This window comes from Procambarus clarkii, chromosome 26 (genome assembly GCF_040958095.1).
Source record: "Procambarus clarkii isolate CNS0578487 chromosome 26, FALCON_Pclarkii_2.0, whole genome shotgun sequence".
In the NCBI taxonomy this organism is placed as follows: domain Eukaryota; kingdom Metazoa; phylum Arthropoda; class Malacostraca; order Decapoda; family Cambaridae; genus Procambarus; species Procambarus clarkii.
In genome coordinates, this window is record NC_091175.1 from 17,919,666 (window position 1) to 17,936,467 (window position 16,802).

Genomic DNA, 16,802 nt, shown 5'->3' on the forward strand with positions numbered 1-16,802 from the left:
TTTTGGAGCTTACAGTCCCCAAGAGGGCATTTAAAGGCATAGACGACGTTAGTCTCTTTTAAAGCGTTCTGTTTTGTGTCTGGAGAGTTTCTCATGAGTAGGCTGGCCGTTTTTCTGGTTTTATAGTAAATCGTCAGTTGTATCCTCTGATTTTTGTCTGTAGGGATAACGTTTCTATTAACAATATCTTTCAGGACCCTTTCCTCCGTTTTATGAGCTGTGGAAAAGAAGTTCCTGTAAAATAGTCTAATAGGGGGTATAGGTGTTGTGTTAGTTGTCTCTTCAGAGGTTGCATGGCTTTTCACTTTCCTTCTTATGATGTCTTCGACGAAACCATTGGAGAAGCTGTTATTGACTAGGACCTGCCTTACCCTGCAGAGTTCTTCGTCGACTTGCTTCCATTCTGAGCTGTGGCTGAGAGCATGGTCGACATATGCGTTAACAACACTCCTCTTGTACCTGTCTGGGCAGTCACTGTTGGCATTTAGGCACATTCCTATGTTCGTTTCCTTAGTGTAGATACACTAAGGAAATTTCCTTTCTACACTAAGGAAACGAACATAGGAATGTGCCTAAATGCCAACAGCGACTGCCCAGACAGGTACAAGAGGAGTGTTGTTAACGCATATGTCGACCGTGCTCTCAGCCACAGCTCAGAATGGAAGCAAGTCGACGAAGAACTCTGCAGGGTAAGGCAGGTCCTAGTCAATAACGGCTTCTCCAATGGTTTCGTCGAAGACATCATAAGAAGGAAAGTGAAAAGCCATGCAACCTCTGAAGAGACAACTAACACAACACCAATACCCCCTATTAGACTATTTTGCAGGAACTTCTTTTCCACAGCTCATAAAACGGAGGAAAGGGTCCTGAAATATATTGTTAATAGAAACGTTATCCCTACAGACAAAAATCAGAGGATACAACTGACGATTTACTATAAAACCAGAAAAACGGCCAGCCTACTCATGAGAAACTCTCGACACAAAACAGAACGCTTTAAAAGAGACTAACGTCGTCTATGCCTTTAAATGCCCTCTTGGGGACTGTAAGCTCCAAAAAACCCAGTATATAGGCAAGACAACAACATCTCTTTCTAGGCGTTTAACGATGCATAAGCAACAGGGCTCCATTAAGGAACATATAATCTCTTCCCACAACAAAACCATAGCCAGAGAAATCCTAGTAAACAACACAGAAATCATCGATAGATACAGCGATAGCAGGCGGCTTGACGTTTGCGAGGCACTACACATCAAGAAGTCAACACCAGCAATCAACAGCCAATTATTGCACAACTATATTCTACCCACCTCTAGACTCCGCTCCAATATAGAAGCATCAAGAAATATGGACCAATAGGCTTTCTACAAACACTTCTATTCAATACCCATTGTTTCGTGTTCTGTCTTGTGTTGATGAAATTAATACCCTATTAATACCACCTCTTGTTCTGTCTCGTGTTGATGAAATTAATACCCTATTAATGCCACCTCTTGTTCTGTCTTGTGTTAATGCCACATCACCCCTTCCACCTCACTCAAATGTAGATATAAAATCGGAGAAGCGTAAGTTCTATTCAGTTGTGTATTTGTGAACTAAAGTCTTTGAAAATGCAATAAGTTTTACGAAACGCGCTCGTGTCGCGTCAGACTAGAAATAAAAATGAATTTTGGAGAATTGATTTTTGATTTACCTCCAACAGTGAAAAGAAATGTACGAAAGATTGAGAAAATTCGTGTTAGAATTATTAATCTTACTTTTTCGGTCATATTTAATAATATATATATATATATATATATATATATATATATATATATATATATATATATATATATATATATATATCTATATATATATATATATATATATATGGTGTAAAAGCCGTGGCGCTGCGTCACGTGAAGAGCTCAAGTTAAATACAGTACCACATTCACTCTGATGTTTGTTGACGTTTGAGTGCTAACTCGCCACGGTGACGTGAGGTTACTTTCACCGGTTCGACGCCCAGCCGGTGGATAGAGTCCACACTCACACTCTCCCCCCCCCCCCCCCTTCCTCTCTCTCCTTTCTTCAACCCCCTCCTCTCTCTCTCTCTCTCTCTCTCTCTCTCTCTCTCTCTCTCTCTCTCTCTCTCTCTCTCTCTCTCTCTCTCTCTCTCTCTCCCTCTCTCTCTCAATCTCCCCTCTCTCTTTCTCTCTCTCTCTTTCTCCCTCTCTCTCTCTCTCTCTCTCTCTCTCTCTCTCTCTCTCTCTCTCTCTCTCTCTCTCTCTCTCTCTCTCTCTCAAGGCCATTTCAAACCCCTCGTGTAATTTAGGTCTTTTCAAAACCAACAGAAATATGTATTATGTAATCACTGTATTCAGACTCTCTGTAATGGGCACAAATAATTATTATTGAGAAAATGAACTGGAGCTCTTAAATTGACTCGAACTCGCGACTACCATTCTAATATGTCGTATTTTAACCCTAACCATTTGCGTACGAATATACACGCATCCGCATCCGATAATGCGTTCAAATAACGGTGCTTAAATTGGCTTCTCTGTCGGTGTTGTGAATAACGAGGTTCCTTTCCTTCTTCTGCCAACGAACTCAACAGCTGTTCGTTATAACGGGATCCGGTCTCCTGGTGATCGTTATAACGGGATCCGGTCTCCTGGTGTTCGTTATAACGGGATTCGGTCTCCTGGTGTTCGTTATAACGGGATCCGGTCTCCTGGTGTTCGTTATAACGGGATCCGGTCTCCTGGTATTCGTTATAACGGGATCCGGTCTCCTGGTGTTCGTTATAACGGGATCCGATCTCTTGGTGTTCGTTATACCAGGATCCGGTCTCCAGGTGTTCGTTATAACGGGATCCGGTCTCCAGGTGTTCGTTATAACGGGATCCGGTCTCCTGGTGTTCGTTAGTTGGTCTTCTCGTTAATATCTCCGTTTGTTATTCAGTCGTCTTGGAAATGGCTTTGTTTAATATCCATTTGTGCTCATTTATTCTTTCGTTATCCAGGCACCGTTGTTAATCCGTTCGTTATCCATTCTTCGTTGTTAATGTGTTCCTTCGTTACCCACCGTGCCTGGGCACTGTGGTCGTTGGTGCGTGTCTCTCACCACTTTTCTCATCTCTCATCATTCGTGTCTATTGACATTTCTAATTTGTTAAGTTATTTCTCTCCTTTGTCTCGCTGGCCTTAATGACCCTTAACAGCCTGTGGCTAGGAGATGCAGTGATGGGGTGGGGGTGTTGAGGGGGTTAAGAGGGGGGGGGGGTAGAAAGAGAGAAAGGGGGGTGGGGTTAAGGGAGGGATGAGTCTCATTCTAAACTCCAACCCGTCCTCGACTCAAGTACATTCCATCCAGCGGTCGACCCCACAGACGCATTCATAAATTTTTACATGCCTGTTCATTCAAAATAAAACATTCAAAACAGGAACGGGCTGCATACTGCAGCCCGTCCTCCAAACAAAGACCCAAAGTCCATTCCATGCACCCGCCAACCCCGCTGTTTATGAATGAAAAACTGTTTACACACGACTCACAACTGATGACGTCCGAACACTTCCGGAACAAGTGCTTCACTGACGACTTGTATTCGAACGACATCGCTATAAACTAGCCCGTCCTCCAAACAAAGATCCAAAAGTGATTCCATGCACCCGCCAAACCCGCTGTTTATGAATGAAAAGCGGTTTACACACGACTCACAACTCATTTCGTTCGAACACTTCCGGAACAAGTGCTTCACTGACGAATTTTGTTCGAACCACAACGCTATAAATGCTTCACCCACGTACTACAAATACAAATAATCGCCAACAGAACCCAACCACCTAACCTAACCTAACCTATGCCTATATGTGCACAATATGCTAATATATCATAATAGTAATTTATATTTGAGAAAATTCCTGTTTTGAATGAACAGCATGTTAAAATTTATGAATGCGTCTGTGGGGTCGACCGCTGGATGGAATGGACTTGACTCGGGAACCGGTTGGATTATACAGCCAGCAAACATGCCACGAAACCCCAACGTCGTTGCAAGGTTACAACAACGAAAAAGTAACGTATCTGGCCCCATATATGTGTGTTGGGTGGGTAAAGGTCTATATAATGTTCTGTCTTGCAATAACGATCATTGCAGGACGTGATTTCTCGATCTAACAATCAATTCCCGAGGGCTTCAAATAGTTCAAAAGTTGCAATGACTTTAAGTGGTTCAACAACGTGCAATACTCCGCCAATCAAACTCCAATTTAATCCCCCCCCCCCCCCCCCTGCTATTCCTCTCTCCAAACTGTTGTCTTACAAAGAACGTCGCTTTTCGCTCGTATGCGTTACCTACGACCTACAAAAATCGTCGTACTAAATAAATGAGAAGCGGCTGGGAAAAGGGACGTACCGTCCCGTTTTCTGTTTGGGGTCCTCTGGTAGGTTAGGAGAGACCACTGTAAATTCACCGTTTTCTTGTTGTTGAGGGGAAACCTCAGGTTTCTGTAATGTATAATATCAGGATGTTCTTCCTGTTATAATACTGTTCTCGGTGAACAGATGATGAACATCCCTATAAGTGTATTTAAGACCAGGATTATGAACCAGTTTATCTATTCTGGAAACGAGAATTTGAGCACTATGTGCTGCACATGTGGCCTCTGTAGCCAGGTTTGTGGTGCTGCACATGTGGTCTCTGTAGTCAGGTTTGTGGTGCTGCACATGTGGTCTCTGTAGCCAGGTTTGTGGAGCTGCACATGTGGCCTTTGTAGCCAGGTTTGTGGTGCTGCACATGTGGTCTCTGTAGCCAGGTTTGTGGTGCTGCACATGTGGTCTCTGTAGCCAGGTTTGTGGTGCTGCACATGTGGCCTCTGTAGCCAGGTTTGTGGTGCTGCACATGTGGTCTCTGTAGTCAGGTTTGTGGTGCTGCACATGTGGTCTCTGTAGCCAGGTTTGTGGTGCTGCACATGTGGCCTCTGTAAGCCAGGTTTGTAGAGCTGCACATGTAGCCTCTGTAGCCAGGTTTGTAGAGCTGCACATGTAGCGTCTGTAGCCAGGTTTGAGGCATTATTCACACCTGGCATCATCACACATCACAAACACCTGGCACCACACATGCCTGCGTCATCCTCTTAGATCTTAACAACACGTCTCGGTAGCACACTCGGGCTCGGTCTCGCCGCACAATCATCAAGATATCAGGGTTGGAATCCCTGGGCGGGACAGAAACGGTTGGGCCACATTTCCTTTCACCCAGTGCCTCTGTTCACCTAGCAGTGAGTAGGTACCCCCCAGGAGTAAATTCGGCTTGTTGTGGGGTTGCATCCTGGGCAGGGGTCAGTAATTTGACCTTAGGAGGGGGGGGGAAGGGTGGGGGTGGAGGGGAACTCGATATATAAGCCGAATGTATATGATTACACCCTGGCTTCCTGTCCCGCGGTGTTGATTAGGTCATGTATGATCTAGACTTGGGCTGGACGGTAGAGCGCCGGTCTGGCGTCATGCAGGTCGGCGTTCAATCCCCCGACCGTCCACTAGGAGGTTGAGGCACCATTCCTTTCCCGCCGTCCCATCCCCCAATCCTTATCCTGACCCCCTTCCCAGTGCTATAGAGAGTGGTAATGACTTGGCGCTTTCTCTTGATAGTCCCCCCCCCCTACCCCCTTCCAAGAACAAGACAAGATGACGAGCGACTGTTACAAATATTCACTTTCTTGCAACATTGCAACTTTCAACGCTGCATATTCACACTTCAGGAGGAAGAAAAAAGGTCTTAACCGGCTTTCTCTTTTTTTTAGGCCTAAGGCAAAAAAAAACAGAGAGGGGGGGTGGGGGAGGAAAAACAATCTTTGATTCTTGCTTAACTTTCACTACACAAGAAGATAACAACATTGTTTACTCTGCAAGAAATGCAATATTGCAGAGTATGTCAAATACGGTATATGTGGTGAGGCCAGGTGTGTATGATATTGCCAGGTGTATAGTGCCACCAGGTGTGGGAGATGTGTGTGTGAGTGACGCCAGGTGTGTGTGAGGCCAGGTGTAGGTGAGGCCAGGTGTAGGTGAGGCCAGGTGTAGGTGAGGCCAGGTGTAGGTGAAGCCAGGTGTGAATTACATCACAGCAAATTGAGCCAAGAGAACAGAGCTATAATTTATGCTCTAAACAACTGGAGTGAAGATTACGATCACTGAAGAACAAAGAACACGGCTCTGGGGTCTCCTGTTCTTCCGTTATGTTCTTCACTACAGACACGCCATCCACGGACGGTCCACGGACCATACGCCATCCCCAGATGGTTCAATGACCATCCACGGACGGTCCAAGGACCATACGCCATCCCTAGATGGTTCAATGACCCTCCACGGACGATCCAAGGACCATACACCATCCCCAGATGGTCCAACCACCCATACACCACTTACGGATGGTACAAGGGGCTATAACACCCCCACGGACCACCCACGGACCATCCAGGAACAGTTCAAGGACCAGGGGGATGGGAAACTACGGACACCAATGGTCGTAAGATTACACGAATGTCCGATATCTGTCGTTGTTATCACTACCTTAATCTTAGAATCTACCTATAATAACAATTAAAATTGTTATCGCTACCTAGAATCTTAAACTGTTTGTTTAAGATTCGCGACCTGAAACAAAAAGTTCCAAGTAGCACGGGTTATGGTGATCCCGTAGTGAGCTTAATTTTAGTGAAGTGTCCGATATCACTATCATGCTATAAAAGACCACGGGAGCTGCAAAAGGCCCTACAGCACCGCTCGTGTGCCAGGTAAGTCCACTACGGGCTCACCATAGCCCGTGCTACTTGCCCCGCTCCTGTGCCAGGTAAGTTACGGGCTCACCATAGCCCGTGCTACTTGGAACTTGTTCAGAGAAGCTGAATCTATAACAACAAACCTTGGACCTGGCCGCTCCAAGCAACAGCCTGGTGGACCAAACTCTCACAAATCAAGCCTGGCCTCGGGCCGGGCTTGGCGAGTAGAAGAACTCCCAGAACCCCCCTACAAGCAGGTATCAACCAGGTACCTCCAGGTCCGCCCCCAATTACCAGTAACACCTGGATCTAGTCACTGCCCCGCTCCTGTGCCAGGTAAGTCCACTACGGGCTCACCATAGCCCGTGCTACTTTGGAACTTTCTGTTCTAAGTAGCTGAATCTAAAACACCCTGGATCTATGGAATATCCATCTCCTTATTTAAGGGTGAAAGGGATCAACGCCCTCTGCTGGCTGGGAGTACGAACACATCAAACCACTTTTTTACCTCTTTCAAGAGACCATATATTCCACTTTGGCTTAAATATCAGTTGTTTCGTACCTTCCTCTCCTGACCTTTTAGCCGATGACACTTGTATCACGTCTGGTGATACACGGGTCTGATGTTTCCAAGTGATACTGGTGGAAAATATTGCAGATATTTTACATTCCGAGGGCGATTAAGCTTATCAGTGAAGAGATGACTACGTTTCCAAATGATACATTATAAATGATACATTATAAATGATACATTATAAATGATACATTATAAATGATACATTATAAATGATACATTATAAATGATACATTATAAATGATACAATATAAATGATACATTATAAATGATACATTATAAATGATACAATATAATTGATACATTATAAATGATACAATATAAATGATAAAAAATAAATGATACATTATAAATGATACATTATAAATGATACAATATAAATGATACATTGTAAATGATACAATATAAATGATACATTATAAATGATACATTATAAATGTTAATATTAACACGAAGGGCGGAAAAAAAGGTGGGATTAAATACGTCGCAGGAGAGGATTAGAATGATTTAGATTGTAATATAAGCTTGCCTAAGCTTATTCTATCACCCCAAACCCTCGAAGCTTATCATATTTAGGCCCGACTAAACCAGTCTGATCTACGAGACCCCAAGCAAAGCTTATCTTACTGATCCCGGCTTAGCAAGACTTTCAGACCCAGCTTAGCAAGACTTTCAGACCCAGCTTAGCAAGACTTTCAGACCCAGCTTAGCAAGACTTTCAGACCCAGCTTAGCAAGACTTTCAGACCCAGCTTAGCAAGACTTTCAGACCCAGCTTAGCAAGACTTTCAGACCCAGCTTAGCAAGACTTTCAGACCCAGCTTAGCAAGACTTTCAGACCCAGCTTAGCAAGACTTTCAGACCCAGCTTAGGAAGCTTACACTAACAGATACAGCCTACCAACATTAATCCTACTAGAGGCAATCTTGCAACCTTACATTGCAGACTGAATTGAAATAGTGTGTGTGTGTGTGTGTGTGTGTGTGTGTGTGTGTGTGTGTGTGTGTGTGTGTGTGTGTGTGTGTGTGTGTGTGTGTGTGTGTGTGTGTGTGTGTATGTACTCACCTATTACCATTTCAAGGTAATAGACCCCCCCCCCAATCTCTAAAATTGCTGTGGCGCACTACGGGCTCACCATAGCCCGTGCTACTTTGAACTTTTTATTGCACGTAGTAAATCTTAAACAACAACAACAACAATGCTGCATTTAGCAAACGCAGCATTGTTTGCTTAAACTAAGCAAACAATGCTTAGTTTAACAATCGTCCCCCCAAGCCCACACTTCCTGGGACTAATGACCATAGACTTCGAAGTCTTAGGTGAATTGCGTAGTTCCCTGCGCTCCAAGCTGCGCATAACTACGCCCAATTAGACGCTGAAGACATCGCGGGAACAGGAAGATGGTGTCCGAAAAATGCCACTTCATGCCTTAGAAACGGGAAAAAATTGAAAATCACGGCGAGATCTTCACGTTCAGTCGCGTACGAAACGCTGTCAGAGGGAGCGTGCAAGAATGACATGACAAGTGACATGACAAATGACATGACAAATGACATGACAAATTGCATGACAAGTGACAGGGAACGTGTCAGCAACGTGGTGTCGCTGGAACAGCAGCAGCAACACGACACAGTAACCTGAGACTCTTGAGTCGCTGTGTTCGTCGCTGGAACAAGTAGCGGAACCACATATGTATCCTCCGGAACGATATGTGTGTCCTCTGGAACGACACGTGTCCTCCGGGAACGACACGTGTCCTCCGGGAACGACACGTGTCCTCCGGGAACGACACGTGTCCTCCGGGAACGACACGTGTCCTCCGGGAACGACACGTGTCCTCCGGGAACGACACGTGTCCTCCGGGAACGACACGTGTCCTCCGGGAACGACACGTGTCCTCCGGGAACGACACGTGTCCTCCGGGAACGACACGTGCCCTCCGGGAACGACACGTGCCCTCCGGGAACGACACGTGCCCTCCGGGAACGACACGTGTCCTCCGGGAACGACACGTGTCCTCCGGGAACGACACGTGTCCTCCGGGAACGACACGTGTCCTCCGGGAACGACACGTGTCCTCCGGGAACGACACGTGTCCTCCGGGAACGACACGTGTCCTCCGGGAACGACACGTGTCCTCCGGGAACGACACGTGCCCTCCGGGAACGACACGTGCCCTCCGGGAACGACACGTGCCCTCCGGGAACGACACGTGTCCTCCGGGAACGACACGTGTCCTCCGGGAACGACACGTGTCCTCCGGGAACGACACGTGTCCTCCGGGAACGACACGTGTCCTCCGGGAACGACACGTGTCCTCCGGGAACGACACGTGTCCTCCGGGAACGACACGTGTCCTCCGGGAACGACACGTGTCCTCCGGGAACGACACGTGTCCTCCGGGAACGACACGTGTCCTCCGGGAACGACACGTGTCCTCCGGGAACGACACGTGTCCTCCGGGAACGACACGTGTCCTCCGGGAACGACACGTGTCCTCCGGGAACGACACGTGTCCTCCGGGAACGACACGTATCCTCCGGGAACGACACGTGTCCTCCGGGAACGACACGTGTCCTCCGGGAACGACACGTGTCCTCCGGGAACGACACGTGTCCTCCGGGAACGACACGTGTCCTCCGCCTGCCACTGGAAATGCCCAATACATTACCTAACTGGATCTAGCTGGGCGCTGCTGGCAAAGAATACTAGCTACCTTCAAGTTCAGGTATGTTTATTGAGACAAGAAAAAAATACATCTCAAAGGGATAGAGTAGCTTAGGCTATTTCTACCCTCTACTAGCTACCTTAATGGTCTAGTGGAAGCACAACTGACATCCAGCTTGGCTCTGGATATAGAGATAAATCTGGATAAAGATTTATATCTGGATATAACACTTCCAAATTTATATCTGACTATGCCTCCGAAGAATTTAAATCCGGCTCTATCTCTGCAGAGTTTGCATCTGGCTCTGCCTTGCTAGAAAGAGGGACCTATCAGGAGAAAGCGCCAAGCCATTACGACGGAATGGGGGTCAGGATAAGGAGAACAAATCCACAAGGGCCGTGGCGAGGATTCGAACCTGCGCCCGGGAGCATCCCAGACACTGCCTTAATCGACTGAGCAAATCCACCCTTGTGGATTTGTTCATTTGATGCATAACGTTATTGTGATCTCTGTGTGTGTCAGGATAAGGATTTGGGATGGGACGGGAGGAAGGAATGGTGGCCAATCACTTGGACGGGATCAGGATAAGGATTTGGGATGGGACGGAAGGTCTGAGGAATGGGAACTGGCAATTATCAGCAGAAAGCGCCAAGCCATTACGACTATATAGCACAGGGAAGGGATCAGGATAAGGATTTGGGATGGGACGGGGGGGGGGAAGGAATGGTGCCCAACCACTTTGGTGGACGGTCGGGGATTGAACGCCGACCTGCATGAAGCTCTACCGTCGCTCTACCGTCAGAGGCAGAGAGTCTACGGGCTCCACCCGGCGGCTTCTTGACCTGATCTCGTCTCAAGGAGACCGCCAAGGTGAAAGCATCTTACCTTTTTTATTTTTTTGCTTGACTCGTGGCCGGACTTTCATCGACCTTCTTGAGGCGGGTTTTACCTTCTCACTGATTCATACTTACATCCTGATGGATCAGTGATGCATACTTACATCCTGATGGATCAGTGCATACTAGGCGCGCCTCCCCCCCCAACTTCTATATACACATACACACTGTAACCAGAAAACTCACACCCCAGAAGTGACTCGAACCCATACTGCCAGGAGCACTAGGCAACTGGTGTACAGGGTTCCTTAACCACTCGACCATCACGACCGGAGACTGTAGTATACTCTTTTAATGGGGGTATTATTGACAGTCTACAAGTTTACCTCAGGTGTTCATCTTAGAACATAAGAACAAAGGTAACTCCAGAAGGCCTATTGGCCCATACGAGGCAGCTCCTATTTATAACCACCCAATCCTACTCATATACATGTCCATATACATCTTCGCGATCAAGTCATGTGTTTACTCGATGAGTCACAATAACGAGGCTAAAGTAAGTTGACCAGACCACACACTAGAAGGTGAAGGGACGACGACGTTTCGGTCCGTCCTGGACTATTCTCAAGTCGATTCAAACGTCGAAGGAGAAGCAAACGTCGTCGTCCCTTCACCTTCTAGTGTGTGGTATGGTCATCATATGTTTACTGTTTCGACTCATTGATACACACCCAGGCAACTCTGCCTTCATATGTGACTGATAAACAATATGGCGGCCATATTCAAATGCCATATTCAGAGCCAGAGCAGCAAAAAAATATTTTTATAATTGTTTTGAGATCAAATTCGTATATTTTGTTCGCTTTTGGATATATAAAGATGAGTTTAATTTCGAAAATGTTTCACTGTGACCGCTAATTAGTTTAATGTCATATCAACACACTTCAACACAGTATTGCACAGATCACTGGGTAGAGAAGATGACAGAAACCGTTGATGTTGACGAACAGCAAGAAAAGCCTCGTCAACTTGCAAGGAGGTGGCGTGAATAAGTTCTGGAAGAAGAAGGCGGGCATAAGTTCTTGCTGTTCTTCAACATCAACGCTTTCTGTCCTCTTCTCTTCCCAGTGATCTATGCAATATCATATTTCCAATTGCATCTTCAACACCGTAGAAGATTTTAGAAGTATAAGAAGTAGAAGAAGTAGAAGTAGAAGTAGAAGAAGTTTAGACAACAACTACTCCTCAGGCCTCTCATTATCCAGCACTGACACCAGACCTTACATTAGTATGCTGGGTGGCAACACTGGTGGTGAATGTACCCTCTATTGTGCTTCAACTAGTAGCTAGTGTGTGTGTGTTGCTCTGGCAACACTCACTACTCTACCGTCCTCCAACAACGTACCTAAAGTTGGACAATGGTTCGAGGGCTCAGTTCATGGTATAAAATTGTTTCTCCTGTTTGTGTACGAATGTTGTACTTAAGTTGCCAGCTGAAAGGTCAGAAATCTGTGTGAAAGTTTAACTGTAGGAAATTCTTGACGGTTTAGTATGCCGTTCAAGTAGAGAGACACACACACAAGGAGAGAGAGAGAGAGAGAGAGAGAGAGAGAGAGAGAGAGAGAGAGAGAGAGAGAGAGAGAGAGAGAGAGAGAGAGAGAGAGAGAAAGAGAGAGAGAGAGAGAGAGAGAGAGAGAGAGAGAGAGAGAGAGAGAGAGAGAGAGAGAGAGAGAGAGAGAGAGAGAGAGAGAGAGAGAGAGAGAGAGAGAGAGAGAGAGAGATGACTCCATACACAGTTTCAAATATAGATATGATAGAGCCCAGTAGGCTCAGGAATCTGTACACCAGTTGATTGACGGTTGAGAGGCGGAACCAAAGACCCAGAGCTCAACCCCCGCAAGCACAACTAGGTGAGTAGACACACACACACACACACACACACACACACACACACACACACACACACACACACACACACACCTCTTCGCCAAACGAGTCTTATACAAAGCACATACTAATCATCCTCAACTAACAATCTGAATATTATTTTAGCTGATTAAATGAACAAATCCACACGGGCCGTGATGAGGATTCGAACCTACGTCCGAGAGCATCCCAGACGCTGCCTTAATCGACTGAGCTAAGACATGGTCAAAGAACTGCAACCAGAAATTCTACTGAATTTACTTGAATGAAGTTTAGCTGATTCCCACACTGAACCCACCAACGCACAAACCACGAAGGGAATTCAAACCACAAAGCATCTACTCTTGTACGTGATTTCCCGACCTGTGTTTATAGGAATTAGTAACGCAAATTGGATAGGATTTAAGGCTACGTATGACCACAGAATGACAACAGACCCCCATTAAAACATTCACACACATTCTCTGTGAGAATGACGACGCATAGATGCAATTGCCTAACTTTTCTGACATTATAGTGTAATGGAATGTAATGGATGTACATGTACGGTAACTGTACAGCATTACATGACCAGTCACTAAATAGGGTGGCGCAGGGGTAACACACTCGCTCCGGTCCTCGCCAGCGACTTTGGTTCGTATCCTGGCCAGGGGAGGATTGACTAGGCGCCAGTTCTTATAACCATACGCCTCTATTCACCCACAAGTGATTGGGTACCTGGTTGTTAAACGACTGGCGATTCGTGTTCCAGGGAGACTTGTTAAGCCCAGGAGCCAGATTCACGAAGCAGTTACGCAGGTACTTACGGACGTGTACATCTTTCCTCAATCTTTGACGGCTTTGGTTACATTTATTAAACAGTTTACAAGCATGAAAACTTGCCAATCAACAGTTGTTATGGTTATAAACAGCCTCCTGGTGCTTCGGAGCTCATTAACTGTTTAATAATTGTAAACAAAGCCGCCAAAGATTGAGAACAGTTGTACAGGTTCGTAAGTGCTTGCGTAACTGCTTCGTGAATCTGGCCCCAGAGACGCAAGTTCAATCCCGTGGCAATGCTTTTGATATGATCCTGTGTGTGCTGTCCCATTGTGTGCTAAGTAAGAGGACTCTTGCAGGTGTTGTGGGCGGTCGTGTGGGCGGCGTGGGCGGCCCTGGCGACCTCAGCGCCCTCTGGAGACCGTAAGTACAATCCTTCACGTTTTATAAACAATTGATTAACTACCACAACACAGGCATTTAATGGCGTCACATTAACACACTATTTAACCGTTGGCTTGGGTTAGGTTCACAGATCGACTGCTTGTCTTCAAAACAAACCGGAGGGGATATGGCTATTCGGCCCATCAGGGGCATATGACCTTCCCCCCCTTTTGAAAAGATGGAATAGTCTGTCTATTTCCTTTGGCCAGATGAAGGAATTCACAAGCTCTACTTCTGAAGAGTATTTAGGCAGCATCCCAGGAACATCTCAGTAGCATCCCAGGAACATCTCAGTAGCATCCCAGGAACATCTCAGTAGCATCCCAGGAACATCTCAGTAGCATCCCAGGAACATCTCAGTAGCATCCCAGGAACATCTCAGTAGCATCCCAGGAACATCTCAGTAGCATCCCAGGAACATCTCAGTAGCATCCCAGGAACATCTCAGTACGATCTCATACGTATCACCAGCATCTCAGAAATATCTCAGCATCTTATCTTATATCAGCATCATCTCAAGAGGTTTCCAAGAGCATATCAGATCCATCACAGGAGCGTCACAGGAGCATCTCAGAAATATCTCAGGGTTCTTAGTTCCATCTCAGCAACATCTCAGGAGTTGTCTCAGCATCATCTTGGGAACAACTCAAGAGAATAACATCAACAGAATCTCTCTCTCGAATTGTCATACCTGGTTGATACCTGGTTGATGGGGTTCTGGGAGTTCTTCTACTCCCCAAGCCCGGCCCGAGGCCAGGCTCGACTTGTGAGAGTTTGGTCCACCAGGCTGTTGCTTGGAGCGACCCGCAGGCCCACATACCCACCACAGCCCGGCTGATCCGGAACTTCTCTTAGAAAACCGTCCAGTTTTCTCTTGAAGATGTCCACTGTTGTTCCGGCAATATTTCTTATGCTCGCTGGGAGGACGTTGAACAACCGCGGACCCCTGATGTTTATACAGTGCTCTCTGATTGTGCCTATGGCACCTCTGCTCTTCACTGGTTCAATCTTGCCCGATGGCCCAAGAGGATGGGGCAACGTTTAAAACCAAAACCACCACATATCAGAAGATGGAGAAACGACGTTTCGGTCCGTTACTTATGCTATCCTGAAATCCCAGCTTCTATCCTGTTCATATATATCCACGCGCATAACCGGTCTCCTTTCACCTGATGCACCTGTTCGCCTATCATCTGAATAGGTCACTGGGACCTAGGTAACTGTTGTGGTTTGTATCGAGGTGTTGTTCCCTACTTGGCGAACCACTAAGAGGACTACACCCGCACACCACTGCACCACGACATGCTAAAAAGCAATGGTATATATATATATATATATATATATATATATATATATATATATATATATATATATATATATATATATATATATATATATATATATATATATATATATATGTCGTACCTAGTAGCCAGAACGCACTTCTCGGCCTACTATGCAAGGCCCGATTTGCCTAATAAGCCAAGTTTTCATGAATTAATTATTTTTCGACAACCTAACCTACCTAACCTAACCTAACTTTTTCGGCTACCTAACCTAACCTAACCTATAAAGATAGGTTAGGTTAGGTTAGGTAGGGTTGGTTAGGTTCGGTCATATATCTACGTTAATTTTAACTCCAATAAAAAAAAATTGACCTCATACATAATGAAATGGGTAGCTTTATCATTTTATAAGAAAAAAATTATAGAAAATATATTAATTCAGGAAAACTTGGCTTATTAGGCAAATCGGGCCTTGCATAGTAGGCTGAGAAGTGCGTTCTGGCTACTAGGTACGACATATATATATATATATATATATATATATATATATATATATATATATATATATATATATATATATATATATATATATATATATATATATATATAATTAACTTTAAACAACAGAGGGCCCAGGACGGAGCCCTGAGGTACTCAAAATAGTTTCCTAATCGGACATGATTTCACACACACAAACCCTTTCTCCTTTACCAACAGAAACACACACAATACGAATTAGCAAACAAAATGTTACATTAATCCGGAAATTAATATCATTATCGTTTGTTTGATAACTGTAAACATCTAATCAGTTACCGTATGTGAACAAACTGGCGTTCCGTGAAGACCCTTCACTTCCACCTAACTATTGCACAAGCAATAGTTAGCTCCCATTACATCTTGCTACTGTTAAGGGATTTACTGTTTGAAGAGTGTAGCTATAAGCAGGGTAATTATACAGGATCAATTACACCATAGGACTGAGTTATTTTACGGCCGAGGAGATGGAACGAAACCATTCACACACCTCACGGGATGAGTATGGGGTGCACAATAAACTACCACTCACAGGATGAGTATGGGGTGCACAATAAACTACCACTCACGGGATGAGTATGGGGTGCACAATAAACTACCACTCACGGGATGAGTATGGGGTGCACAATAAACTACCACTCACAGGATGAGTATGGGGTGCACAATAAGCTACCACTCACAGGATGAGTATGGGGTGCACAATAAGCTACCACTCACAGGATGAGTATGGGGGTGCACAATAGCGCAGTAGCCTGCGCGCTGGAAGCCACAATCAGTAGCACAGAGTCTCTTCCAGCTTTGCCAGACATGTCAGGATAGAGCGGGGCTACAATGAGCCTGCGGGCCACTCCAAGCAACAGCCTGGTGGACCAAACTCTCACAAGTCAGCTTGGCGAGTAGAAGAACTCCCAGAACCCCATCAAGCAGTGGTCAGACCCAAGATTGATGGGCATAAATAGAGAGGGATCTATCAATTTCTCTATGACGCAAACAGAAATAAGCAACCGGA

The 16,802-nt window shown here is 45.5% G+C and overlaps 1 protein-coding gene across 1 annotated transcript in view; it reads left to right on the forward strand.

Annotated features, from left to right (window-relative positions):
* The window catches only part of LOC123756833 (uncharacterized), a 37,503-nt gene that overhangs the window by 12,513 nt on the left and 8,188 nt on the right, over nucleotides 1–16,802 (forward strand). The window contains exon 2 of the mRNA XM_045740203.2: nucleotides 13,886–13,949. Coding sequence (XP_045596159.2) covers nucleotides 13,886–13,949 — 64 coding nt within the window. The remainder of the gene's footprint in view (nucleotides 1–13,885; nucleotides 13,950–16,802) is intronic.